This window comes from Silene latifolia, chromosome X (genome assembly GCF_048544455.1).
Source record: "Silene latifolia isolate original U9 population chromosome X, ASM4854445v1, whole genome shotgun sequence".
Lineage (NCBI taxonomy): Eukaryota > Viridiplantae > Streptophyta > Magnoliopsida > Caryophyllales > Caryophyllaceae > Silene > Silene latifolia.
The window spans coordinates 324,814,660-324,841,426 of record NC_133537.1 but is presented as its reverse complement, the minus strand read 5'-3'; the positions used below and the strand labels follow the sequence as shown (position 1 = coordinate 324,841,426).

Sequence of the window (26,767 nt, the reverse complement as noted above, 5' to 3'; positions counted from 1 at the left end):
ACCTTTTACACTAGTCGAAATGCAATAAAAGCTTGGCAAGTGGATATACCCTATATCCATATATTCCAACTTTGTCAATTGCTATTTCTTTCTATTCAACATTATTTCTAATAACTTGAACTCATCTCTAAGTATTTGTCTAGTCTTCTTACTAGACTTGGACTCTTTAACTTGAAAGATGCTCCCACTGTTATCGCATAACATGTGATAAAGTCATTTGTAAAGGGATTCACACTTAATCCCTACGTTGACCATTTTATCACAATTTACTTAGATTCCCTTTTTAGAATTTGCAATGCGCGAAACTAAATTACTTTTCTAATATCTTACTCTTAAGTTAATAAGACATCCTAGGATTTCAACAAATCCCTTTCGGTTTGGAAACTAAAGTTTGTGCAACCCTTCAACATATAACTTAGTTTATCATCCAAACATATGAACGAATCCATAATTCTTCTCAAGAATCTCAAGGATGTTCTTTAAGGCTTTCACAAGCCATATCATGGCAATTATCTTGTTATTGACTTATCATGCTCTAGGCATATGTCACATCATAGCATGTGCGTCTGTTGGCATACATGATCATTCTAATGGCGGAAACATTAGCAAACGATTTCATGTAATCAACAACTTAATAGGTTCGGTGAGGGACTATGACTCTATCATAGTGATTCCACTTCCATCAACATGAATAACCTATTCAACCTTGTTGATGTACAACAGATACTTAAGATCTTATCCTCATAAGACTCTCAACTCTATGCCAAAATTCTCTCACATAGATTCAAAATCTAGAACACTTTGCACCTTTTCCAAGTCTCCAATCACTCTTTCAGAGAAGAGAGCATTGGTACATTATTCTCAATAAGTAATATGTCATCAACATATAAGACATGGAGAAATATTTCTAGCACCCACTTAACTTCATGTATAATCATGATTCTTCAATCATGTGAATGAAACCATTCTCAATTATCACATGAACGAAAAAGTATAATCTTTTAATGCTTGCTTAATACCATTCTAGGATCACTTAGGAAAGCTACGCATAAGATGTTAGCATTCTTAGATCTTTATCTAAGGTTTTGTGTTCTAAACACGTGCTTCTCTAAATTCCCATTTTAGAAAAGCGTATTTTTAATATCATTTGTCATCCTTCATCAAAATGAAATGTGGCAATTCCTAACATAATTTATCTTGATCAAAATCTTCATGTCAATCTTATGCTTTAAGTACTCTAAAGCTCTATTTACCTTTAAAGAGACCCTCGCTTTAAAGTAAATCTACTCTTGAGTAACAATTTTTCGGATTGTAATGTTATGGCTCGTATGTAACAAGGTCATAATACTATCACTTTCACAAAGCAATATTTTAACCAGTAAGACATGTGCGCTAAACTCCCACTGAACTATACTCCCACTCTATCTTTATAGATTATAGTTCCATTACTTTCACAAAATAACACTATAAGACATGTTTGTGACGATCCAATCTACTCCCACTCTATCTCTCAGAAATACATCTATATTCTTGAGAGATAGTTTTGTGCGTTACAAACATATATATGGTGGAGTATTATGAGTTTTTCTAGATTAATGCATTAGCTCACAAAAGGCCATCTCTATCATGACAGTTTGATTCATGTAATATGCGAGTCTTATCCATGTCATCTGTTAAATAGACTCTCTATTTTAGGTATCTTCTGGTTGACCATCCATTTAGAATAATGTGTCCGTTTTGTATCGCAAATTCCCTACTTTATGAGTTCAATAGCTCATCACAACTTTATAATTGGTCTTACATAAGTAAGTTGTTACTTTAAATAACAATGGCATAAGGAGAATCAAATTCATAGCTTATGGACTTATAATGATCAAATCATTATAATTGTCTATTTTGATCAATTTAAGTCGAAAATATTACGTTTCTCTATGCAAGTAGTGTATGAAGATAAATTTTAGAACAAACGATACAATAAAGTAAGTGACTTGGGTTGCAAACCAAGTCACCAATATCCAAAATACAACCCGTGTTTAAAGGATACAAACAAATTTCAAAGTTCAACATGAAAATAAAGACAAAGAAATATAAAGTCAAGCTTCCATAGATCTAGCTCCATGGGCGGCTACCTCTAGCTTCCCTCAAGATCCTTCAAGCTTGCTTTTCTTTGCCCTTGTCCTTGCTAGGATGCCCTAATTACAATAAAAAGGGTAATCATCACAACATGTATCAACATACCAAAGTTGAGATTGAAACATAAAAGATAGGGATAGTCATATACCTCTTTGGAATAACCTTTTCAGCTTTGATGTCGCCAAGGTATTTTGAACAGTTTCTCTTCCAATGCCCAACACCACAACAGTAGTGGCACTTGTCCCCGGATGAGGCACTGTACTTGGGCTTGGAGGAACTAGCTTCACAAGCTTTACCTTTGTTCCTGTTGGGAGTTCGCTTCTTTCCCTTGTTCCCACTTTTCTTGAAAGTTCCCTTGCTCTTATGATTGACATTGAGCACATCTTTGGTGGAGCTAACACTTAGCCCCATATCCCTTTCGGCTTGCACAAGCATTTTGTGCAACTCATCAAGGGAAACTTTCTTGTCTTGCATATTAAAATTAACCCGGAATTGAACATATGCTTTGATTTTGTTAAGGGAATGAAGAATCCGATCAGTCACGAGTTCCTCGGGAATCTCCACCTTATGCATTTTTAAGGTCATGCCCCATCAACTTGAGCACATGAGGGCTAACTTTTTGGCCCTCCTTAATGTTGAGATTAAAGAATGCGGAAGCCGCCTCATATTGTATGACCCGTGGAGCTCATGAAAACCTGTTCACAAGTTTCATGTAGATCTCATGAGCGGTGCTAATCTTTATAGCACTTCTTTGGAGTTCGGCCTCTATTGCAAAGATCAACACATTTTTAATCGCGGCCGACTCCTTTGGTAAGCCTCATAGGCTTGCCTAGCGGTGGTGGTAGACCTAGCATTAGGTTCGGCGGGAGATGCCTCGGTAAGGTAACGAAGCTTGTCGTCACCTTCCGCGGCCAAGCGAAGTTGCGCGTCCCAATCGGCGAAATTGGACCATTCTTTTCTAACTTACAACGATCCATGAAGGATCAGAGCCAAGACACATTGGTGAGCTTGTTGGAGCTAGTGGTTGCGGATGAAATTGGAGTTGTCATTGCAATTGAGAAAACGATTTTGACTACAAAATAGGAAGTGAAGGAATTAATGAACATCTGTCGTTTTAACAATACTTGTAAACATTTTAAACAAGTGTTTAAACATTTATATAGTGACCTCTACCCAACTATCATAAATGATTCCGAGATCCAAATTCATATTAACTCGGGCACGGCGAGCCGATTAATCCCTTATCAATATAACTCGGTGGATTAACCTCTTAATCGATTCTACTTCTAGAATTCTCGGTTGATAAAATTACTCTAATATTTATCTTTAGCCCGGAACACATGCGACTACGGTCACGAATACTTCCGTTGAGTTCAATCCAAATTTCGATGTAATAACATTTTATTACCCAACGTAACAAGTATAGCACCCCGGTGAGCCGAGCCTACTTCCTTATGAAATTGGGACTCATGGTTTATACTATTTGGTAAGGCTAATTCTCAATTATTAATTAGTGAGAGGTCTTGTCAATTTATTATCTATCACGTTTAAGTGAACTAAAGTAGTGAACTACGATAATTATAATTGACACGGTCGATGACTCGATATGAAATACATGTGTTGTTATGGCGATTTGGCAATGCATGCAACATATTAAAAGAAATGCAAAGCAATAATAAAATTCATAGTATGACTTTCCTAAAAATAGAAAATCAAATAATTTATTACATATTCGGAAACTAACTCCTTTGGTCCCTTGAATCTTCAAGTGGCACGCCTTCCAAGAACAATGTCTTTGTCGAGACATCCTCTCCGAATGGCACCGTCTTGAAGCAATTCCATAATTACAAATAACAATAAAAATACAAAAATATTCCTATTATACATTTGTAAAATGGAAAAATTAATAAAAATAAAAGTGATACGAGATCACATTAAATTACAACCGAATCAATATTCCCTTTCATTACGGGTAATATCGATTAAAACTAAGGCCATACTAAGATAAAATTACATAATTCAAAATTATATAAATAAAAGACATTCAACAATTGAAATATGAGCATTATAATATGTATCTACTATGCCAAATTATGTGCCTAATCGCCCTATTTAACTTATATCGTATATATAACCCGCTTTTATGGAAATGCGTGATAATAACTTCTTAAAATCACAAATTAACACTTAAATCACATCTAAGCTCAAGTTAATTATCCTAACACTCTTAGGACTCAAAAATTAGTCATCACTAAATTTTTGACAATAATTCAACTTGATTTAATTTTATGCTCATTTTTTACCTTAAAATCATAATATTTATGAAACAAATCCAAATTAAATTACAATAATTTCAAATTTCAAATTTTAAATTTTTGAACATTCTGTAATAATTCCATGACACTCATAATATCAAAAATCATGGTTAAAATTTTCGAATTAATTTTGAGAAAATATAGTTGTATTTTATCGGTTTTATCTCTAAAACATCTAAAGTATACAAAAATTAATCCAATCAATTTTACAACCTTATATATGATTAGTGGGATATTTATGAAACCTAAAATAATTTTCTCATGCCATGCATTTCGTTTTAGCTATTTATGCTAAAATAGTCACTATTTATGCCATTTTTAAACTAAAAATTCATAAATTATGCTAAATGAGATCATTTCATCTCAAAATTTTCATACACTCTATAAATCATGCATGTGACAACAAATTAAATTTTCATGACCTATTTCAAAACTTAACTATTTGTAACCACTTTACCTCTTTTAATCCATTTTTATCTCACAAAAATCATAAATCATGTAATATTAATCAAATTAATACGACATTTTACACACAACTTATAAAATATGCATTTGAGGTCATATAAAATTTTCAAGGTCAGAGAGTAAGTTTAACCATTTTTAGTCATTTAACCTCCATTTATGCTATTTTTACACTAAAAATTCATAAATCATGAAATATTAATCATGTTAATATGATATTTTACAAGCAATACATAAAATATTCATGTGAGATCATACTAAAATATCACCCCCATTAGTGAAGGTTAACTTATTTTAGTGAATAAAAGTTCATTTTACTCATAAAAATGTAATAAAATCACTAAAAATCATTAAAATGAGCAATAAATTTCCATAAATCATAAAAATGACCTAAAAAGTTTTACACAAATTCTTGTTTGTGACGGCACATATCCGTCACAAGCTGAAGACGGATACCATTTTACCTCACAAAGTACCCACTTTTTCTCTCTCTGCAACACTATTCATGTGGTCCCCTTTCTCCACTAACCCATTTTGTTACCATTTTATCTCACAAAATATCCGCCACAAATGATAACCCGTCACAAGAGAGACCAATTGAAAGTTTTAGGACCAGAATATATAACATGTATAATTATTTCGTGACCTACACTTATAAATCACAAATTTTTAGTTTTATATGTTAACATTTTAACTCGGAAAAACAATAAGCGATTATGCATGCAATATCTAATGCTCTGATATCACTTGTTAGGTTTATATACCTCTTATTAGACTCCTCTAATAGTGAACTAATTAACTTCTTAATTATTTGTTCTTTAGATCTAGTGCATACATAACAAAATAAGAGATTTATAAGGAAAAACAATGTCCCCTTACATTGTATATAGGTCCGAAATATAGGGCACAAATAAGGTCACCTTCCTTATTTGTTCTTGAGCTTAATATATTGGATGATCCTCCAAAAATCTCAAAGTAGAGATCCTCCTTAGATTGCACCCAAGACTAATCTCTTAAACTAGTATACTAATTAACTAGATTAATACACTAGTACCCTTAAAATTAATTCTAATATTATCACTATTAATATACTAGTAATCTTATTTTGATATTAGAATGGAAGAACAAATTCTTGTATTTCTAAAAAACTTATTTTAGAGAGATTGAGAGAAGTAGAGAATATTTTGCATGTAGTATATTGTGAATGAATGATAAGAGAACCAAAATCTCTTTAAAAGAAAGAGGAGGGCGGATGGAGTAGTCCAAAGAGGGCATCTTACTTTCTCCTTTTTGTCTTCACAAGAAATGGATGTGTAAGATATGTAAGAGTAGGTGTAAGGCTAGTTGTAGGTAGGTATCATCATGCTATTTTATCAAATAAAATAAAACAACCATAATCTATCAATACTCCCTCCATTTCGGCCCAACACATAAAATGGACTACCATTTTATTTTGTCAATTTGTCATTTGTCACACAACATGTCACATGTAATATGTTACATGTTATTAATTAATCTAATGCATATTTATCACATAAATATCATTTTATAAATTAATTAAATTACGTACAACAAATTGACTAGTGATACTTGATCACATAAATAAAATGGGTCATTTAATTATAATTCACAACATCTTGTAATTATAATTAACCATTCATTCTTATCTCAATTGTTTCTCAAACAATAATCAATTTTAGTAATAAAGTATTTCAATTACTAAAATTAATCTTATTTAGTCCCATTATAATAAGATATCAATATTCTCTCTCACAAGTAAATTGTTCAATTTTAAGGAATTGATAAACCTGTATCGTCATACAATTAATCAATTTGTCCATTAAGGGAATTGTCCTATAGGTGTGACCTTAAGGGATCAACTGACCACCACCGTCAAACGACAGTAATGTCAAACTCTAGTTACCCAATCATTACCGATTAATGATGATCAGTTGACTATATAATGAATCATCTCTTACGTATTCTTAATATGAGATTTAAACATCTGATCGCACTATTGTTGAGGACACATATTCCAACAATTTCAACCATATAAATTGCCATTAACTAACAAAAAAATTTGAAAGATCCGAGATGGTTTCTAAATAAGTTATTGATATAACACTAATTTGTATCCATTTATGCGTTTTCATTATCTTTATGTTGTTAATAATGACACAAAATGACTCTTTATTATTTAACTTTGTATCTATTCTTATAATAAGTGTACTCGATTTATAAACTGTGTTTTCTCCTGTTTTGTTGCCCTTTGTATTGTTTTGTATTATAAATTATTATAAAGTAATCTCATAATAATATTGTGTTGATGTTTGCAGATGATATTGTGTTGATTGATGAGACGAAAAAAGGGGTGGAGAGAAAGTTGGAATTGTGGAGGCATACTTTATAGACTCGTGGGTTTAGGCTAAGCAGGAGTAAGATCGAGTATTTGAGGTGTCAGCTCACTAACTTGGCGGGGTCGAGATCGACAGAGGTGGGGAGTATTATTTTCGATGAGAATGTTGTTGAGGGGTCAGATTTTTTCAGATATCTAGGATCTATTATTCAAAAAGATGGGGAGTTAGACGGAGATGTGGTTCACAGAATTAAAGCGGGATGGCTGAAATGGAAGAGTGCTTCAGGGTTTTTATGCAATAAAGATATGCCCCAAAGATTAAAGGGAATATTTTATCGCACGATAATGTGACACCCCCATACTCCAAGTGCCTTACAGGACCACTTAAGGTATGGAAACGTCACCATCTCGGTTACCCGAGGCAATGATAATCATAAGAAAATAACGAAACATACTTAAAAGTAAATACGGTTTAAAGTGATTACATGTCAACTCCAAAACTGTTAAACTGAAATACAAGGTTCTCAAAACGGTCTACTGATAAAACTATCAAAACTAAAAAACATCGTCTGACACAGCGGAAGACTTCTAACTGCCACGTGATGACTCACTCCAGCTATCCCATACGCGTCATATCATACCTGATCAATAACTGCTCACCATCCCCGAATGGATCACCACAGTATTTAAAACAATTACCGTGATCAGTACTGGTTACATAAAACAAAGCCACAATGAAACAAATGCCAAAACAGCTCAACAACACGACAATTCTCCAGTTTCCATAACCAATCTCCACACAACTGACTACACACTAAAGTGTGTAGTCTTGCCAGAGTACCCATCGCAACAAGTACTCCACACCGCCAGTGGGGGACCGCAGCCGTACCCACCAAATCCCCGCTCATCACCACTGAGCGATAAACCCAAGTTTCCTTAATGTGCACATCCCCTCCTGTGACGGGTTCCATAGAGGGCGAACCAAGGGCGTGAAGCCACTCCCGCAAGCGACTCCACTCAGCCAGGGAGGCGCCCCGAAGATCACAGACAGTTATAGAACAATAATTATACTACACTATCAATAACCACCAAATCAGAATCCAATGCCAATACGATAACAACAACAACAGTAATCACCAACCACACTTATGTAATTAATACTGAGTAGGGAAAACCCTACCTGGAAAGCAAACACCACAGACGGTCTTAGCAGCTAATCAGAATCTTTCCTCAACGAAACCTCCTCCTATAACATACATGCATACAATTACTACCATAATCACATATACCCCCAAAACTCCCAAATTACCCAATTAGGGTTTTAAGGGAACCCAATGAATCCCAACATAAATGGTATAAGGAACTTACCCTCGACACAAGGATCACAACGGCGTAAAGAACACGATGATCCGACTCTCCTAGCCTTGGAAATTTGCTAATGATGCGATGAATCAACTTACGTAACTTCTTTCTTTCAATTTAGGTTTTTAGAATGATAAAAAGATTTAAGAAAAGTGATAGACGTCTTTATATACCAAGATTGCATCATTAACAAAACCCGTCAAAACTCAGCTCGTAAACTCACTCACTCGATCGAGTAAGGCACTTACTCGATCGAGTGCCTCTTACTCGATCGAGTATCCAACTTACTCGATCGAGTACCCTACAGGCAGACTACTGTTTTGCGTCAAAAACTACTTACTCGACAGAGTAAGCCCCACTCGATAGAGTACCCAACACACATAAAACCGTAGTATTACAGTCTTCCCTTCTTAAAAAGAACTTCGTCCCCGAAGTTCAAACCAGAAACAAGAACAAATACACCGACACCTTCCCGACACAACAACATAAACAAAACTCAATACCAAACTCCCACCTCTCAAAACAAAACTCAACCCGACTCAAGGCAACTACTAACTGTACCAAAACCAACATAAAACATACAAAACTCTATGAAAACATGCAAAAACTCTATGCGACCATCTCCTACCCCCTAAAAGAAACAAGGTTACGTCCTCGTAACCATACATACCTGATCAAACATAGACGGGTACCACTCCCTCATAGCCCCTACCGCCTCCCATGTAGCCTCCTCAACCTCATAGTTAGACCAAAGAACCTTAAGCAACATTGTCTCACCATGTCTAGTTTTCCTAACCTTCCGATCAAGAATCTGTTTTGGCACCTCAAGATAAGACAATGACTCATCCAGCTCGATGTTCTCAACCTCTAACACATGTGATGGATCACTAACATACTTCCGCATCTGAGACACATGAAACACATTATGCACTCTATCCAAATCAGGCGGTAAAGCTAATCGATAAGCAACCTCACCCACACGATCTAAGATCTCATATCGTCCTATAAAATTCTGGCTCAGGTTCCCTTTCTTACCAAATCTCATGACCCCACGCATAGGAGACACTTTCAAAAGAACCTTGTCCCCAACCTGAAACTCTATATCTCAGTGATGCATATCTGCATAACTCTTTTGTCGATCCTGGGCCGCTCTCATCCTCTGTCTGATTAACTTAATGTGTTCCACCATCTCATGCACCATCTCTGGTCCCAAAACCACTGCCTCAACACTATCGTCCCAACAAATCGGACTCCTACACCTCCTCCCATATAAAGCCTCAAATGGCGCCATGCCAATACTGGTGTGATAGCTGTTGTTGTAGGAAAACTCAATCAAATCTAACCTCTGTTCCCAGCTACCACCAAAATCCATAACACAAGCTCGCAACATATTCTCTAGAGTCTTGATGGTCCTCTCCGTCAGGCCATCTGTCGTAGGATGAAATGTTGTACTCATCTTTAAGGTAGTTCCCATAGACTCCTGCAACTCTTTCCAAAACCGTGAATGAATCTCGAATCTCTATCAGACACTATGTCTTTAGGCACTCTATGCAATCGAACCACGTTTGTCCGATAAGCCATAGTTAACTATATCTTAGTCCAAGTATCTTTCATTGGCACAAAATGAGCTGACTTGGTCAGACGATCCACTATAACCCATATCATGTTATTACCCCGTTGACTCTTCGCTAAATCCACGATAAAATCCATAAAAATGGACTCCCACTTCCACTCATGTACCTCAAGAGACTGAATCTTACCTTGTTGTCGTTGCTGCTCCCCTTTCACTCTTTGACACGTCAAACAACGAGCCACGAACTCAGCTGTTTCTTTTTTCATCCCCGACCACCAGAAGGTCTTCTTCAAATCTTTATATAACTTGTCACCACCTGGATGTACCGAGTATGGTGTGCAATGAGCGTCTGTCATGATTATCTTTTTCAACTCCTATTCATTAGGAACACACCACCTCCCATCAAATCTCACACTACCATTGATACCGTCGTCAGGTACCAAAAATAAATACCTAGTTACACTAACAGAAGTCAGCGGTAAGTAGAGTCGATCTCCACAGGGAGGCGGTCACTATTCACTTGTCTACTCGGTCTGTCTAATGTCACAGTGTGGGGGTTTTGATTTGATTTAACTAAGCTACTAAGACTAAGGCAAGAGAAATAAAGATAAGAGAAATTAACAAGGAAGAGAGAGGGAACTAGGATTTCGGGTCATCAATGAACGCCAGTCAATCGCAGTTAAGGTCACAGATCAGTCGATGTGTCGGTCTACGGGGCAACGAATATCTCCTTTCGGTCTCAATTCGCCCTAAAATGCTATTAGCTTAACTTTTGCCCTCACTAAAGCATCTCATTGTTCACTGCGGGTCTCACCCCTTCCAACCTTTCGGTCTAGGTCAAGGCTTACCAAAATTAAAAGGCTAATTGCATCGATTCAACTAGCAGGATACAATTATAGCAGTGATTAACAACAAAGACTAAAACAACAACGACCAATCTATAAACTAATTAGCAATTAATATTCATCCATTGAATCGCCTAATCCTAGCAGAGAAATTAGCTAGACATAATAAAAGTAAGAACAAAAGCAAAGGGGAAAGAAATAAACATTAAATAAAATGAGAGAAAAGGGAAAAGAGAATGTTACAGTGGAAGAGATCCAGAAAATATAGAGAAAATAATATCCAGTAGTAAAACAGTTGACCAGAGAGAGAAGAGAGTTCTAAATGATGTCTCCCCTTCCTATTTATAAGAAAAATAGGATTTTATTTAACCTAATGACGGATTAAAGCTAAAAGCCCGGGCCCATAAGAGAAACCACTCGATCGAATAGAAAATCTACTCGATCGAGTAAAATAAAGCTCAAACCACTCGATCGAATAGAAAATATACTCGATCGAGTAAATCCTAAAATGCAACTACTCGATCGAGTAGAAAAAGGACTCGATCGAACATAATTGTACTCGATCGAGTACTTTCCAGCGCACAATTTCCTGCTTCGCGCACTGAACTTCAAACTGCTGCCATTTCTTCGTTACTTGGGCAAACATGGAGATTCTGGTGGCGTTGGAAAGCTAAGAGGACAAGATTTCATCTCCAATTGGAATCACCTGAATATCAGTTGTAGAACTCGAGATATGGCTCTTCAAATTAGGCACTAGCAATTTGAAGTTCTTCCTTTGCTCGCCTAGCTATCTTACTTCTTTGCGCATCTCAAAATAGCTACATTCCTACTCCAAATTCACTCTTCCTCCAAATGCATGCTAAACGGACGGTAAAAGGTTTGATTTCACTACTTTCTGGTTCATTCCTGCAAATAAGACAAAACAAACCAAAGTAGCATATTCGGGGCATTTCGTAGCATAAAACTACGATAATAGCATAGAAATACGTGCATAAAAGGCCTAAAAGGACTATATAAAATGCACGTATCAAATCTCCCCAAACCAAACCTTTACTCGTCCTCGAGTAAACTAAATGCAAACTAATGGAACGGAAAAGATAACTCAGAGCTAGCTATAACTTGTCTACTTAAACCAATTTAATGCAAGCAAACTAACACTTATAGCAAACAGTCAAATGCAAACGAGTTGTAAGATGTTTATAATAAAGCTGAACCGTTGACCTTGCAAGACTTTTAATAACGGACTCTCACGGGTCACTCTTCTCTCATGAAGCAAAGGGTGAACATATATATGTAAGAGAGAAAGAAAAATAGTCGCTCACCTAGACTACGACCCACATAAACATGCATGCAACTAATATGATAGACAATTCTAGCTACCGTACACACATTCCAACCAAACAAGGTCCCACACACCCGAGGGCTTACAAAAATATGGTAAAGTGAGGCAATGGGTAAGAAAAGGCAAAACATTTATGGGAATGTGGAGGTATAGGCGGCCAAGCTAGTACCTAAACAAAACCATGTGACAACATCCATTTCCAACTCAATTATAGATTTAAGCACGGGTGCCCTTCATTTGGCACAAACTCACCAAACCGAACTGAAAATACTCCTCAATAAATGTAAATAAAGCATAGGAGCGAAACCGTCAACAATACAAACTTTTTTTTTTCCTTTCTTTTTTTTTCTATTTTTTCGGTTTCTTTTCTTCGCATTTTTTCTTTTTTTTTCGAATTCTTTTTTTTTCATTTTTCACGTTTTTTTTCCATCAACCTCTTTTTCTTCATAAATTACCAACTCCGAATCAACAATACAAGCCAAACTTGGCACAATGAAATATATACCGCAGAAACATACACTAAACTAGCTTGGCAAGGCATGCTAAATTTGGAATGTAGTTAAGGGTCAACAGACAAATTTGGCTAATGTGGAGTTAAATGGGTAAAAATGAAAGAAAAGGAAATTGTAAGCACCTCCCTGCATGTAACACCAACCACTAACCCGAATGTATGTAGGCAAAAAGCAATTGAATTTCATATACGTGTAAATTAATGAACATGTTATGCAAGGAGTATACTACTCACAATCCTACATGAAACTGGTCACAAATGACACCAGTTTATACGGCTCTAAATCTTAGAAATTATAGAGTAGGTTGCCAATTTATCGGTCAAGTCTATTCGTTCAGCTAAATTTCAACATTAACTCGTAGATATGCAAAAAGACAGTGCTAAAGGATAACAGTTTAATGCAAGGCTTAAGCAAAAAGACAAATATAGTGCAATTTCATCACTGAAATCCACCGTTCCGACTCAACCTATATGCAAAAATAAACGTGAAATTTTTTTTTGAATTTTTGAAATTTTCAATTTTTATGAGATTTTTGAATTTTATTTTGAAATAAAAAACAATGCAAACGGAATTGTAATAAACGTGAAACAGAAATGCAATAAAAACAAAATGCAGACACAGATATGGATGCATAACCTCCCCAAACCAAACCGTACAATGCCCCCATTGTACCAAAACATGGAAAGGAAATGCAAACTAGAAGAGAAAGAGAGTAAATACGGAAAGCTTACAAGATAACGCGAAGTAGGGACCTCCCCAAACCAGCCAGCAACGTGGGAGGTCGCTAAATAGCCCAGAAAATCGTCACAGTAAGCGAATCCAAGTCAAAGGGCATCCAAAACAGCTCGATCGAGGGAAATAGTGGTCGATCGAGGACTCCTCCCTTCGCAGGTACTCGATCGAGTAAAATAAAAGTACTCGATCGAGTAAAACAGCAGCAATAGTTCTCGATCGAGTACAAAAAGTACTCGATCGAGTGATCCTGCAAAGACACAATAAAAACAGCCCGCAAAACTAACAAAATAAGCATAACTAAAATAGTCTATGGTACGAAGACCAATTATTACAACTAAAACTGAAATAAAATGCAATGTTTGAAAAACAACTAAAATAAAAATCTCCGGGTTGCCTCCCGGGTGGCGCTAGTTTCAGACAGGTCCCAGCTCGACCTTCTTTTCTTCGAGCCTTTATTTAATTAACTGGTCAAAACAGTTCAAAGCGCCAAGAAAGAATCGATCAAACAATTTGCATGTGCTACACAAAAATGTAAGTAGCACCACAGTGGAATAAAGAAATAGGAAATAAAAATGTACGACCGTTTAAGTCTAACAAATTTCCTATGACAACTCCTAAATTTGTCCACAAGATATAAGAGCTCAGGAGCAATTAACAAGAAATTAGAATATCGTTTCAGATTAACGAAATTGAAATGATAAGGACGGTGAAAAATTGTTAAATTGCATGACAACTGGGAAGGGGCAAAGCATTAAAATGCGAAGCATAAGTCAAATGAGGCAATGTACTATTTAAACAAACAATAATAGAATTATCGTCTACTACCTCGGGTCGGTTGCTCTCACTGACGGAATCATTGACAAAGGAAGATATTACCTCTTCCGTGCTAGGAGCAATTACCGACTCAGCTGCCTTCTCAGTGGATTTCATCCCGTAAATCGCAGCCTCAAGTGCGTCCAACTCGGCTTTGAAAAGGGGAGATTCACCGTAACCATTATTATCATCAAAATCGTCATCTAAAACAAACCCACATGACGAATCAATGCTCTCGCTGGCCAAATCAGTCGATCGAGTAGAATTGTTACTCGATCGAGAGCTTTATTCACACAAACCATTCGATCGAGTGGTTAAATATACTCGATCGACTTCCTCATCATAGAATTTACTCGATCGAGCAATGTGGACTGTTCGATCGAGTGGGTTGGGCTGGACCGTGGTGAAGTGCTTGAGAAAAGCTTCATCTTCATTATCACCTTGAATTTCCGAGTCATAAATGTCTTCATCATCACTAGATAACTCGGGCCTTTCATGGGAAAGACTACTAACAGGAAAAACAGCATATTCCGTCTCTGAGTCGCTATAATATAACTCGGCAGCTAATTGAGCTACTTGAGATTCAAGTAGCTTGAGGTGAGCTTCCTTAGATTTATCGCTGTCTTGCATTCGAAGCATAAGTGCTTTTAATATAGACTTCAACTCGGCAGCCCCTTCATTCTCTTCAACGGGAGGAAGGGTTTGTTGTTGCGGTGGCCAGACAAAAGGAGGCTTGTGATAGCCTCGTTGATAGGGTAAATGCGGCGGCACAACTACAGAGGAATGGCTAGCTCATCCACGAAGCCTGAACTCGTAGACCTCGTCATTTGCTGCCATGCAAAAGGCTGCATTGTGCTCAGCAGCACCACATCTCCCGCAGTAAATCACCTGTTGCGCCATATAATGGGACATAGGTGATAGGTCAAAGGTACTCAAGCCTTCCCTTTGACGATCTTTTACCTAGAACTATCTAGGTAGAACCTGTAAGGCCTATCAAAACAGCACTAAAGAAAAATATTAGAACGACCTCAAGGGAAAAATCCCTTGAGGCTAAAAATAGACAAAATTAAAAAAATAAATAAATAGTTGCCTCCCCGGCAACGGCGCCAAAATTTGATACCGTCGTCAGGTACCAAAAATAAATACCTAGTTACACTAACAGAAGTCAGCGGTAAGTAGGGTCGATCTCCACAGGGAGGCGGTCACTATTCACTTGTCTACTCGGTCTGTCTAATGTCACAGTGTGGGGGTTTTGATTTGATTTAACTAAGCTACTGAGACTAAGGCAAGAGAAATAAAGATAAGAGAAATTAACAAGGAAGAGAGAGGGAACTAGGATTTCGGGTCATCAATGAACGTCAGTCAATCGCAGTTAAGGTCACAGATCAGTCGATGTGTCGGTCTAAGGGGCAACGAATATCTCCTTTCGGTCTCAATTCGCCCTAAAATGCTATTAGCTTAACTTTTGCCCTCACTAAAGCATCCCATTGTTCACTGCGGGTCTCACCCCTTCCAACCTTTCGGTCTAGGTCAAGGCTTACCAAAATTAAAAGGCTAATTACATCGATTCAACTAGCAAGATACAATTATAGCAGTGATTAACAACAAAGACTAAAACAACAACGACCAATCTATAAACTAATTAGCAATTAATATTCATCCATTGAATCGCCTAATCCTAGCAGAGAAATTAGCTAGACATAATAAAAGTAAGAACAAAAACAAAGGGGAAAGAAATAAACATTAAATAAAATGAGAGAAAAGGGAAAAGAGAATGTTACAGTGGAAGAGATCCAGAAAATAGAGAGAAAATAATATCCAGTAGTAAAACAGTTGACCAGAGACAGAAGAGAGTTCTAAATGACGTCTCCCCTTCCTATTTATAAGAAAAATAGGAATTTATTTAACCTAATGACGGATTAAAGCTAAAAGCCCGAGCCCATAAGAGAAACCACTCGATCGAATAGAAAATCTACTCGATCGAGTAAAATAAAGCTCAAACCACTCGATCGAATAGAAAATCTACTCGATCGAGTAAATCCTAAAATGCAACTACTCGATCGAGTAGAAAAAGGACTCGATCGAACATAATTGTACTCGATCGAGTACTTTCCAGCGCACAATTTCTTGCTTCGCGCACTGAACTTCAAACGGCTGCCATTTCTTCGTTACTTGGGAAAATAGGGCGATTCCGGTGGCGTTGGAAAGCTAAGAGGACAAGATTTCATCTCCAATTGGAGGCACCTGAATATCAGTTGTAGAAATCGAGATATGGCTCTTCAAAGTAGGCACTAGCAATTTGAAGTTCTTCCTTTGCTCGCCTAGCTATCTTACTTCTTTGCGCATCTCAAAATAGCTACATTCCTACTCCAAATTCACTCTTCCTCCAAATTCATGCTAAACGGATGGTAAAAGGTTTGATTTGACTACTTTCTGGTTCATTCCTGCAAATAAGACAAAACAAACCAAAGTAGCATATTCGGGGCATTTCGTAGCATAAAACTGCGTTAATAGCATAGAAATACGTGCATAAAAAAAGGCCTAAAAGGACTATATAAAATGCACGTATCAACCATCTGTATGAATAGAGAATCTAGACATTGTCCCTTTCTCTACTCCAGCTCTCCACTCCTCAATCTTGGGATCCAAGGCCTGTTTACTGCGAATATCATCATAAAGATCCGACTCCACTGTCAAATCCCCTATAGCATCCCCTTTCTGGATCATATGTATCCCGAACTTCCCCACCTCATCTCTCAATCTCATCAAAGACACAGCCGTACAAAGAGAATGCACACTCTTCCTGCTCAAAGCATCTGCAACCACATTAGCTTTCCCTTCATGGTATATAATATCCATGTCGTAATCCCCAATCAACTCCATCCACCTCCTATATCTCATGTTCAACTTCTTTTAAGTGAAGATGTACTTGAGGCTCTTGTGATCTGAAAACACCTTAAAGGTCGCCCCATATAGATAATGCCTCCAAATCTTAAGAGCAGACACAACTGCACCCAACTCAAGATCATGTGTAGGGTAGTTCTCCTCATAAGGCTTCAATTGCCTAGAAGCATAGTCAATCACTTTCCCATTCTGCATCAACACACAACCCAACCCATTCTTTGAAGCATCTGTATACACCTCAAAGTTCTCACTCCCTTCAGGCAATGCTAAGATTCGAGCTGTGGTCAAACACTCCTTTAATGTTTGGAACGCCGTCTCACAACTTTCATCCCAACGAAACCTGTTCTCTTTCCTCATCAAGGTTGTCATGGGTCTAGCTATCTTGGAGAAATCCTTAACGAACCGTCGATAAGATCCTGCTAAACCCAAGAAACTCCTGATCTCTGCCACATTCTTTGGTGCTTCCCACTTGGTAACTGCTTCAATCTTTGCAGGATCCACAACTACCCCTTTCTTTGAAATCACATGCCCCAGAAAAACAACCTCCTCTAACCAGAACTCACACTTGAACAACTTTGCATACAACTGATGTTATCGCAAGGTCTGCAACACAATCCTCAAATTCTCCTCATGCTCCTCCTTAGTCTTAGAAAAGACTAAGATATCGTCTATAAAGACCACTACAAACCGGTCCAAAAACTGACTGAAGATCCAGTTCAACAAATCCATAAACACTGCAGGTGCGTTAGATAACCCAAATGGCATCACTACATACTCATAATGACCATACCTCGATGTAAAAGCTGTCTATGATATGTCCTCTTCCCTAATCTTCACCTGATGGTAACCCTACCTCAAATCAATCTTAGAAAAGACTGCTGCACCACTCAACTGATCAAACAAATCATCTATCCTTGGCAAAGGATACTTGTTATTTACTGTCACTCTGTTCAGCTCCCTTTAGTCGATGCACAACCTCAAGCTCCCATCCTTCTTCTTTACAAACAGAACCGGTGCTTCCCACGGTGATACACTAGGTCTAATGTATCCTTTCTCAATCAGATCATCCAACTGCTTCCTTAGCTCCTCCAACTCCTTAGGACCCATACGGTACGGTGCCTTAGAGATTGGCCCCGTCCCCGGTTTCTGCTCAACACTGAAATCTATTTCCCTCTTTGGTGGCAACCCCGGAATCTCCTCTGGAAAGACATCTGGAAACTCTCCCACCACTGGTATCTGCTCAACTGTCAGACTCTCCACTCTATGATCTCTCACATGGCATAAGATCAGCGGGCACCCCTTCCTCAGATAGGACTTCAAGGTCACTGCTGCAATCAACTTAACTTTGGGTTTGACAACAAACCCACGATAAGACACACTAGTCCCCTTAGGACCTCTCAGAGAGACCTTCTTTTGATGAGAATCTATCTTAGCCTTGTACTTTCCCAACCAATCCATCCCAACTATCATCTCAAAACCATCTAAAGGGAACTCTAACAAGTCTACAGGTAGATCAATTTGTCCAACTAACATAGAAACATCTTTATACAACCGCCCATAAGATACAGACTCCCCCGAAGGTATAAAAACTTCCTCTCTTACAGACGCATACTCACTCAAACCCAACCGTTTAACATGACTCGATGATACAAATGACTGTGACGCACCCGAATCAAACAAAACAAAGCTAAAAACTCCATTAACAAGAAATGTACCGGTGATAACGTGAGCATCATCCTCAGCTTCTTTCTTCTCCATCATAAACACTGACTTGCCACATCGGTCTTCTCGCCCACCTCCTAGACAAGATTAGCCGAGGTAGCACGCTTAGCAACCCCCAGTTTTTGTTGGTGTTCGTCGCCGGTCTCTGATATGAATTACCGCCATTGCGGTTAGCCCCACTGTTGTTACTCTGACCTCCCTTGTTGTTCCACGACCCAGCTGGCCTGTTACTAGCATAGCTCTGCGTCAGATCCTGTGAGAAACTCCCCTGCGACGGTCTCTGGAAACCTCAACTCACCGCACTGGTGCACTCATGTCTCTTGTGGCCCACACCGCCACAGTTATAACAGGCCATACCCCAAGTACTACCACCACTACCACGACCACGCCCGTAAGAAACCCCAACACTAAACCCCGAGCATGATGAATATGCTCTCACCTAATTATGGCTACCCTTCTTGTAGCTGGACTGACCACCACCCTCGCTCTCAGCTTTCCTCTTCTCAGCACCCCTCTCCTTGGTCATCTCAACTAACCTCTCGGCCCTCCCAGCACGCTCATAGACCTCCTTCACATCTGTAAGAACTCCCATCGGTAACTTCTCCATAATCTTGGGGGTCAACCCCTTATCAAACCTCAATGACAAATTCTCTTCACTCAGCCCCATGTCCTCAGCATACCTGGACTTCTCATTAAACTTGCGGTAGTACTCAACCACCGTCATCTCGGATGTCATTTTAAAATCATCAAACTCTTCCCTCGGCTTACTACGCACATGCTCTGGCACAAACTCACGCCTCATCGCTTTCCTGAACTCATCCCAAGGTATCGCAGGTAGCCCCTGCTTCATAAACATCTCCCGAGCACTCACTTTAACCTTATCCCACCACTCACAGGCCGCTTCCCTCAAGTAGAACGCAGCTTGTTCCACTTTCAACTCCTCCAAGCAATGAACTAACTCGAGAATATTCTTCATCTCTATATGCCAATTATCCAGCAGAATTGGCGCCCCTGTCCCCTTATACTCCTTAGGGTTGAACCTAGCTATGTGAATGCTGATCTTAGAGTCATCAACATCCTTATCCTTTCCCACTCTTTTCAAAGCATCTGTGAGAGCATCCTGGTGCTCCAACATCTTTACTATGTCATCAACGGTCATACTCTCTGCTCTTGCATACAACGCGTTTCTCTTTGGCGGCATCTTCAAACTATATAAGAGAAAGGTAAACATAAACACTCATTCCACATCTTAAAACACGCATACAACCTGTATAGAACCTACTCGATCGAGCTCCTCAACCTACTCGATCGAGTTGAGGTCGCTCAATCGAGTTGCCCCTCCTACTCGATCGAGTGCCTCGACTCCAGAACCTGACCAGAAAGCTGCTAAAAACATACTCGATCGAGCTGCCTACCCACTCGATCGAGTGCCCAAAAACTTGCTTCTGCCCAGAAAACGTAAAACTACCTACTCGATCGAGTCAAACCCACCCGATCGAGCCACTCACCTACTCGATCGAGTGCCCCCCACTCGATCGAGTCATGCCGACTCGTATACACTACCCGCATGTTCATCTCACATTCCCAACTTTTTATATTATTAACAAAACGACAACAACATCACATGCACTTACGCATAAAAATATATATATTAACGAAACACTTTTCATAAATCTATCATGCCACACTACATATCAAACATTATACTTTCATACTTTATAATCAACCAACATACAATTCACATAACCATCATTCTTCATCTCACATTTCTCACCTTCCACATACATACACCCACCAATTCACACACATGTTACTATATAGATATGCAAACACAAGAATAACACATAACGATCCCGACACGTACCCCATGTGACCGGTTCAAAATTGTAGGGCGAGTTCGCGAATTTAGGACGTCTCCCAAGCCTTTGCATTAGCTCCTACAACTTCTACCCCGGGTTCATTTTAATTTGACTCCCTATGTTCATTAGGTTCATTGGTTACAGGTTTCAGGATCGACGCTCTGATACCACTTTGTGACACCCCCATACTCCAAGTGCCTTACCAATACCACTTAAGGTATGGAAACGTCACCATCTCGGTTACCCGAGGCAATGATAATCATAAGACAATAACGAAACATACTTAAAAGTAAATACGGTTTAAAGTGATTACATGTCAACTCCAAAACTGTTAAACTGAAATACAAGGTTCTCAAAACGGTCTACTGATAAAACTATCAAAACTATAAAACATCGTCTGACACAGCGGAAGACTTCTAACTGACACGTGATGACTCACCCCACCTATCCCATACGCGTCATATCATACCTGCTCACCATCCCCGAATGGACCACCACAGTTTTTAAAACAATTAACGGGGTCAATACTAGTTACATAAAACAAAGCCACAACAAAACAAATGCCAAAACAGCTCAACAACACAACAATTCTCCAGTCTCCATAACCAATCTCCACACAACTGACTACACACTAAAGTATGTAGTCCTGCCAGAGTACCCATCGCAACAAGTACTCCACACCGCCAGTCGGGGACCGCAGCCGTACCCACCAAATCCCTGCTCATCACCACTGAGCGATAAACCCAAGTTTCCTTAATGTGGACATCCCCTCCCGTGGCGGGTTCCGTAGAGGGCGAACCAAGGGCGTGAAGCCAGTCCCGCAAGTGACTTCACTCAGCCAGGGACGCGCCCCGAAGATCACAGACAGTTATAGTACAATAATTATACCACACTATCAACAACCACCAAATCAGAATCCAATGTCAATACGATATACAACAACAACAACAACAACAATAACAACAACAACAACAACAACAACAGTAATCACCAACCACACTTATGTAATTAATACTGAGTAGGGAAAACCCTACCTGGAAAGCAAACACCACAGACGGTCTTAGCAGCTAATCAGAATCTTTCCTCAACGAAACCTCCTCCTATAAGATACATGCATACAATTACTACCATAATCACATATACCACCAAAACCCCCAAATTACCCAATTCGAGTTTTAAAGGAATCCAACGAATCCCAACATAAAAGGTATAAAGAACTTACCCTCGACACAAGGTTCACAACGGCGTAAAGAACACAATGATCCGACTCTCCTAGCCTTAGGAATTTGCTAATGATGCGATGAATCAACTTACGTAACTTTCTTCTCTTAATTTAGGTTTTTAGAATGATAAAAAGATTTAATAAAAGTGACAGACGTCTTTATATACCAATATCGCATCGTTAATAAAACCCGTCAAAACTCAGCCCGTAAACTCACTTACTCGATCGAGTGCCCCTTACTCGATCGAGTACCCAACTTACTCGATCGAGTACCCTACAGGCAGACTACTGTTTTGCGTCAAAAACTAATTACTCGACAGAGTAAGCCCCACTCGATAGAGTACCCCAAGACATATAAATAGTATTACAGATAATTAGGCCTGCCTTACTTTACGGTCCTAGTGTTGGGCCATGAAAAATTGTCACATTCAAAAGATGAGTGTGGCGGAAATGCGCATGTTGAGGTGGATGTGCGGTCATACAAGGAACGATCGATTAAGGAATGAGGTGATTGGAGAAAAGATAAAAGTGGCGCCAATAGAGGACAAGATGATGGAAAATCGACTAAGATGGTTTGACCATGTAAGAAGGAGACCTATGGACGCACCAGTTAGGAGGCTAGAGACTTGGAGAACAGAAAAAGGTTCATAGGGGTAGAGGGAGGCCGAGACAGACATGGTTGAGAGTGATAGAGCATGATATGAGATTTATGGGGTTTGAGGAGAATATGGTGAGAGACAGAGAAGGCACAATGGAAGGAAAGGATACATGTGGATTTTAGTATTTGATGTTATTTGACATATGTAGTGTTTTTATTTAATTTTTTTTAAAAAAATATTTGTTCTTCTCTCCTTTATTACACCCTTTTTACCGACCACTTTCTTATATATTTTACTTGGTTTACTTTTAAGGTATTCCGGATCCTTAAATTCTACTTCGGTTTTCAAAATCGTTTTAATCTTTATTCTCGATTTAAATTTTAAATTTTTATAAAACAAAATCCGGACTTCGATTTTAAAACCTATAAATTTACCTTGACTTTGTATTATGTTTCGCTCTCCCTTTTGTTTTTCATTTTTCCCTTTTCTATTTTTTTCCGCATTTTAAGGTGTGCGTTCACCCATGGGCGGTTCAAAAGAATGATTCACGTCAGCCGACCCCAAATCATTTTGGGATTAAGGCTCTGATGTTGTTATTGTAATCTCACAATAAATTTATTCTATATATTACTCCCTCCACACATAAGTTTGCACTCCATTTCTCTAATATATGTCGGTCGCCAATTTGGATAATATTGCGTCGCCCGTGGATTTCATACGGATTTTTGGATAAAAAGGTATAGTCGCCAAATTGGCGACGGCTAGTGGTCGCCCGTTTTTTTTTTCTGTCGCCAAATTGGCGACTGTAGCATGTCTGTCGCCTTTGTCGTGTTTTCTTGTAGTGTATTTTATTGAAATGGGCTGAAAATAGGTGAGTGGAGGGAGTATATAGGATTTGAAAATTGTTTTAAAAAACCGCAAATTTTTAAAATCAACTATGATAGATAGATGTAATTTTTTATAGTGTTAAGTTATTTTTGTGTTATGGGGGTCATTTAATGTTAGATATATTAACTAGTAAACTCAAGACGGTCCTAAACAAGACTATTGATTTGTTGTTTATATTTGTCTTATGTTCATTAATGGCCGTTTTAGAGATAATTTACTTTGCGAATTCCGTGTGATTAATGAAAGTTTTTTTTTTTATAATATACTTCTGTAAGTAGTCGACGAAGGAGAATCAAATGGCGCAAATTAACCATGAGCAGAAAGTCGAGTGCAGCGAATATGTTTCTGGTAATTCTAACTTCTCATTATGTCACTGAATTATTCTGGTTATTCACCTTAGAAGCTAACAGAGGGGAATTAACTGTTTTCTTAATTATTGAAGCTGCCAAGGCATACATATAGAGAATTTGACGAATTTAAAAAAGAGATTGTCTGAAAATATCGATGAATTATGGAATGAAGTAGTATCGGTGAGGTACTTGTAGTCCAAGCTATTGACAATCTCTTTCTAGGGAAAAGTTTGAGCATGGATTTTGTAAAGTGCTTATCTTGTGACATTTCTCTTTTATTTCGTTGCAGAAGTGCTATGGATCAACAATTTCACGAATTTGAGGAGCGTTTGAAGGAGGAAAAACAGAAAAGTATGATCATTTAACTGCAAAAATGTTCTTTGTTTGTGCGCCTGCGTGTGTGTTCTAGGATGCATGTAGTCTGACATGTATAGGATGATGGGAGGTATATGAATACATAACATTGGAGTTTATGGTACATAATTTGTACGGATTCCTAGCTAATTTAAATGATGTGACATCTTCTTTACTTTTATGCATACATTTGGACACCATATTTTTTTAACTTAGTTCTGTCATTGACCATCCCCCTCCCATTTATATTATCGGCTTTTGACTTTTATGCATATATATGTAGCCATGTTGGTGATGGTACATTTTCAAGTTTGTAATGCTTGATTCATCAAAACTATTTTCAGAATCTTTTTTACGAAAAATATGTGACTATTGTATATTAGAAGAAAAAGGCGGTCTTGATTCACCACCAAAGGCAAACAGTGACAATATGGAAGGCGTAATACTGTTGGATGCTATTATTATGGTATTTGGAGTATATCTCTAGTTAAGGTGTGGTCATGTGGACCACAAATGAAAATCTTCTCAAAATAATGTCGTTCATCATGTTCTAGTGAAAAATGATCATATATACATTGTTGTATATGCAAAAATGTTTTGCCTTCAATAATGTTTTAAGTTGTTAAAACATATACTCGTACGTATGTAACTGCTGTATTGTATAACAACAAGCTCTTTATTTTTCTTAACTCGATTGGGATGAGGATGGTACTACTTAAAATGCCTAGACTTGATAGGATAGGCATGGGTGATGTTATGAACGTTCCTCTTACGATTTTTGCAGATCAACAACTTGTTTTAGAGGTGGAGCAATTATGGAACCTGCAATTTGAGAGGATTGTCTCTAACAATAGAAGTGACCAACATGAGGAGCAACATGTAAACAAAAGAATCGTAGCCCCACTGCATCTCACAGTCAAATTGACGAAACACCCATGAGAATGACTAGGAAACGTGCTAGGTTATTAGAAAAGTCTGACCCTGCCACAAGTAGTCAGCTCTCAGGGATGTTCATTTATCAGGGAGAAAGGAGTTGTCGACAGATCCATCAAAAAGTGATCCCTCCAAAGTAGATACTTTTCAGACATTTGTTAGTTGTCCCATTTTTCATAACACTGATTCTCTTTTCATCTTCTGAATATTTCAAATTTGTGGACATGCAGACAAAGTGTTGTCAGATTATCGTCGTGAATGGAAGTTTGCCCATGAAGTTCCAATCATGTTCAATTTCATGTTATGAATCATTAATTTGCCATTTTTTATTGTTGTTCTGCCTTGCATTGTGTCACTGTTTAGGTCCTTGTAAATGCATGTTCTAAGGTCTTCTCGAATATTTGATTGGCATGAAAGTCTTCGCTGCTGATCGACCTGATGGAAAGTGTCTGAATGTTGTTCATCCACCCAGCAGTAATCTATACTTTTGTTATCATTTGGGGTTTTAAAGAGATCTTTGCAGATTTATTTGACTTGCATTTATCATTAATTTCTTCCCTTGCCACATTCGCCACATTCTGGCTTGGCATCCGGAAGAGGGACTAAATATCACCCTGAGCGAAACCACCTCTGATGTGTCTTGTCAGTCGTATGATGTAAAATTAGTCGCATTTGATTTATCAAAATAACTACTCTGTAATTTCTTGCACTGTATTAAGATCTCGAGACCCCACAAGTTTTTGGGTAAATGATGTTCTAACATTTGACATGATTGATTAGTATGATTACGCATGTTTTGCTGACAAGAATTTCTTTTTGAACCATGTTGCCCTTTCTAATGTAACTTCGGTGTATATTGGGTTATTGCAGGCTGTACATTCAGTTTGACATGCGTAAACAACTCTGCTCTTAGCGAAGTAGAGCTACTGTACAATGTTATCTCCTTGGGGACGTTTTCTACCGTGGCTCCAGAATGGATGAGGGAAGACATAATGTTTAGCATGAAAATGTGCCCTATTTTCTTCAAAAAGCTCTCTCTTGTTGTCAAGCGCCAATAGCTCGTCTTATCAAGCACAAATCTGAGTTGTACTGATACGATTATGGATCCGTAGTTCAACTAGGATTAGTTTTTGATTAACTTTATTTAGTAGGAATAATTATTATCTATTAGGATTATTAATTGTTAAGAGTAATTAACAAAGCCATTTATATTTTGGCAGTAGGAATAAAGAGTCGATTTCGACCGTCAATAGGAGTTAGTTAGGTGTGAAATAGTATGTCGATTAGGAGTCTTTAGAAGTAGTATAAATAGTTTGTTTTGTATTATATATTAATCAGACAAGTATAATGTTTTGAACGGTATTTTCAAATCTCGTTTAAAATTAAGATCGCCGTCTTTATTTAAACACCATTGGATCAAGGTCTCGGCGGATACTACCCTATTTTAATTAACAGTTTATCAGCCGTTTATTCCTGATTCAAACTCTG

At 38.0% G+C, this 26,767-nt stretch overlaps 1 protein-coding gene across 1 annotated transcript; it reads left to right on the top strand.

The window, feature by feature from the left end:
* Positions 1-23,938: 23,938 nt before the first annotated feature.
* Positions 23,939-26,337, top strand: LOC141620743 (uncharacterized). The gene is made up of 7 exons (XM_074437537.1): positions 23,939-23,990; positions 24,105-24,177; positions 24,282-24,343; positions 25,131-25,225; positions 25,510-25,567; positions 25,667-25,753; positions 26,150-26,337. Exons 1-7 carry the CDS (start codon positions 23,939-23,941, stop codon positions 26,335-26,337), a joined length of 615 nt encoding a protein of 204 aa, XP_074293638.1.
* The last annotated feature ends 430 nt before the right edge of the window (positions 26,338-26,767 follow it).

What these genes read in the sequence shown, in the direction of transcription:
- LOC141620743 (XM_074437537.1), top strand. Translation starts at nt 23,939, where the DNA reads ATGGCGCAAATTAACCATGAGCAGAAAGTCGAGTGCAGCGAATATGTT. An exon ending in ACCAACATGAGGAGCAACAT is followed by an intron (nt 25,226 to 25,509) that starts GTAAACAAAAGA and finishes GTGGACATGCAG; the next exon opens with ACAAAGTGTTGTCAGATTAT. An exon ending in GCCCATGAAGTTCCAATCAT is followed by an intron (nt 25,568 to 25,666) that starts GTTCAATTTCAT and finishes GCATGTTCTAAG; the next exon opens with GTCTTCTCGAATATTTGATT.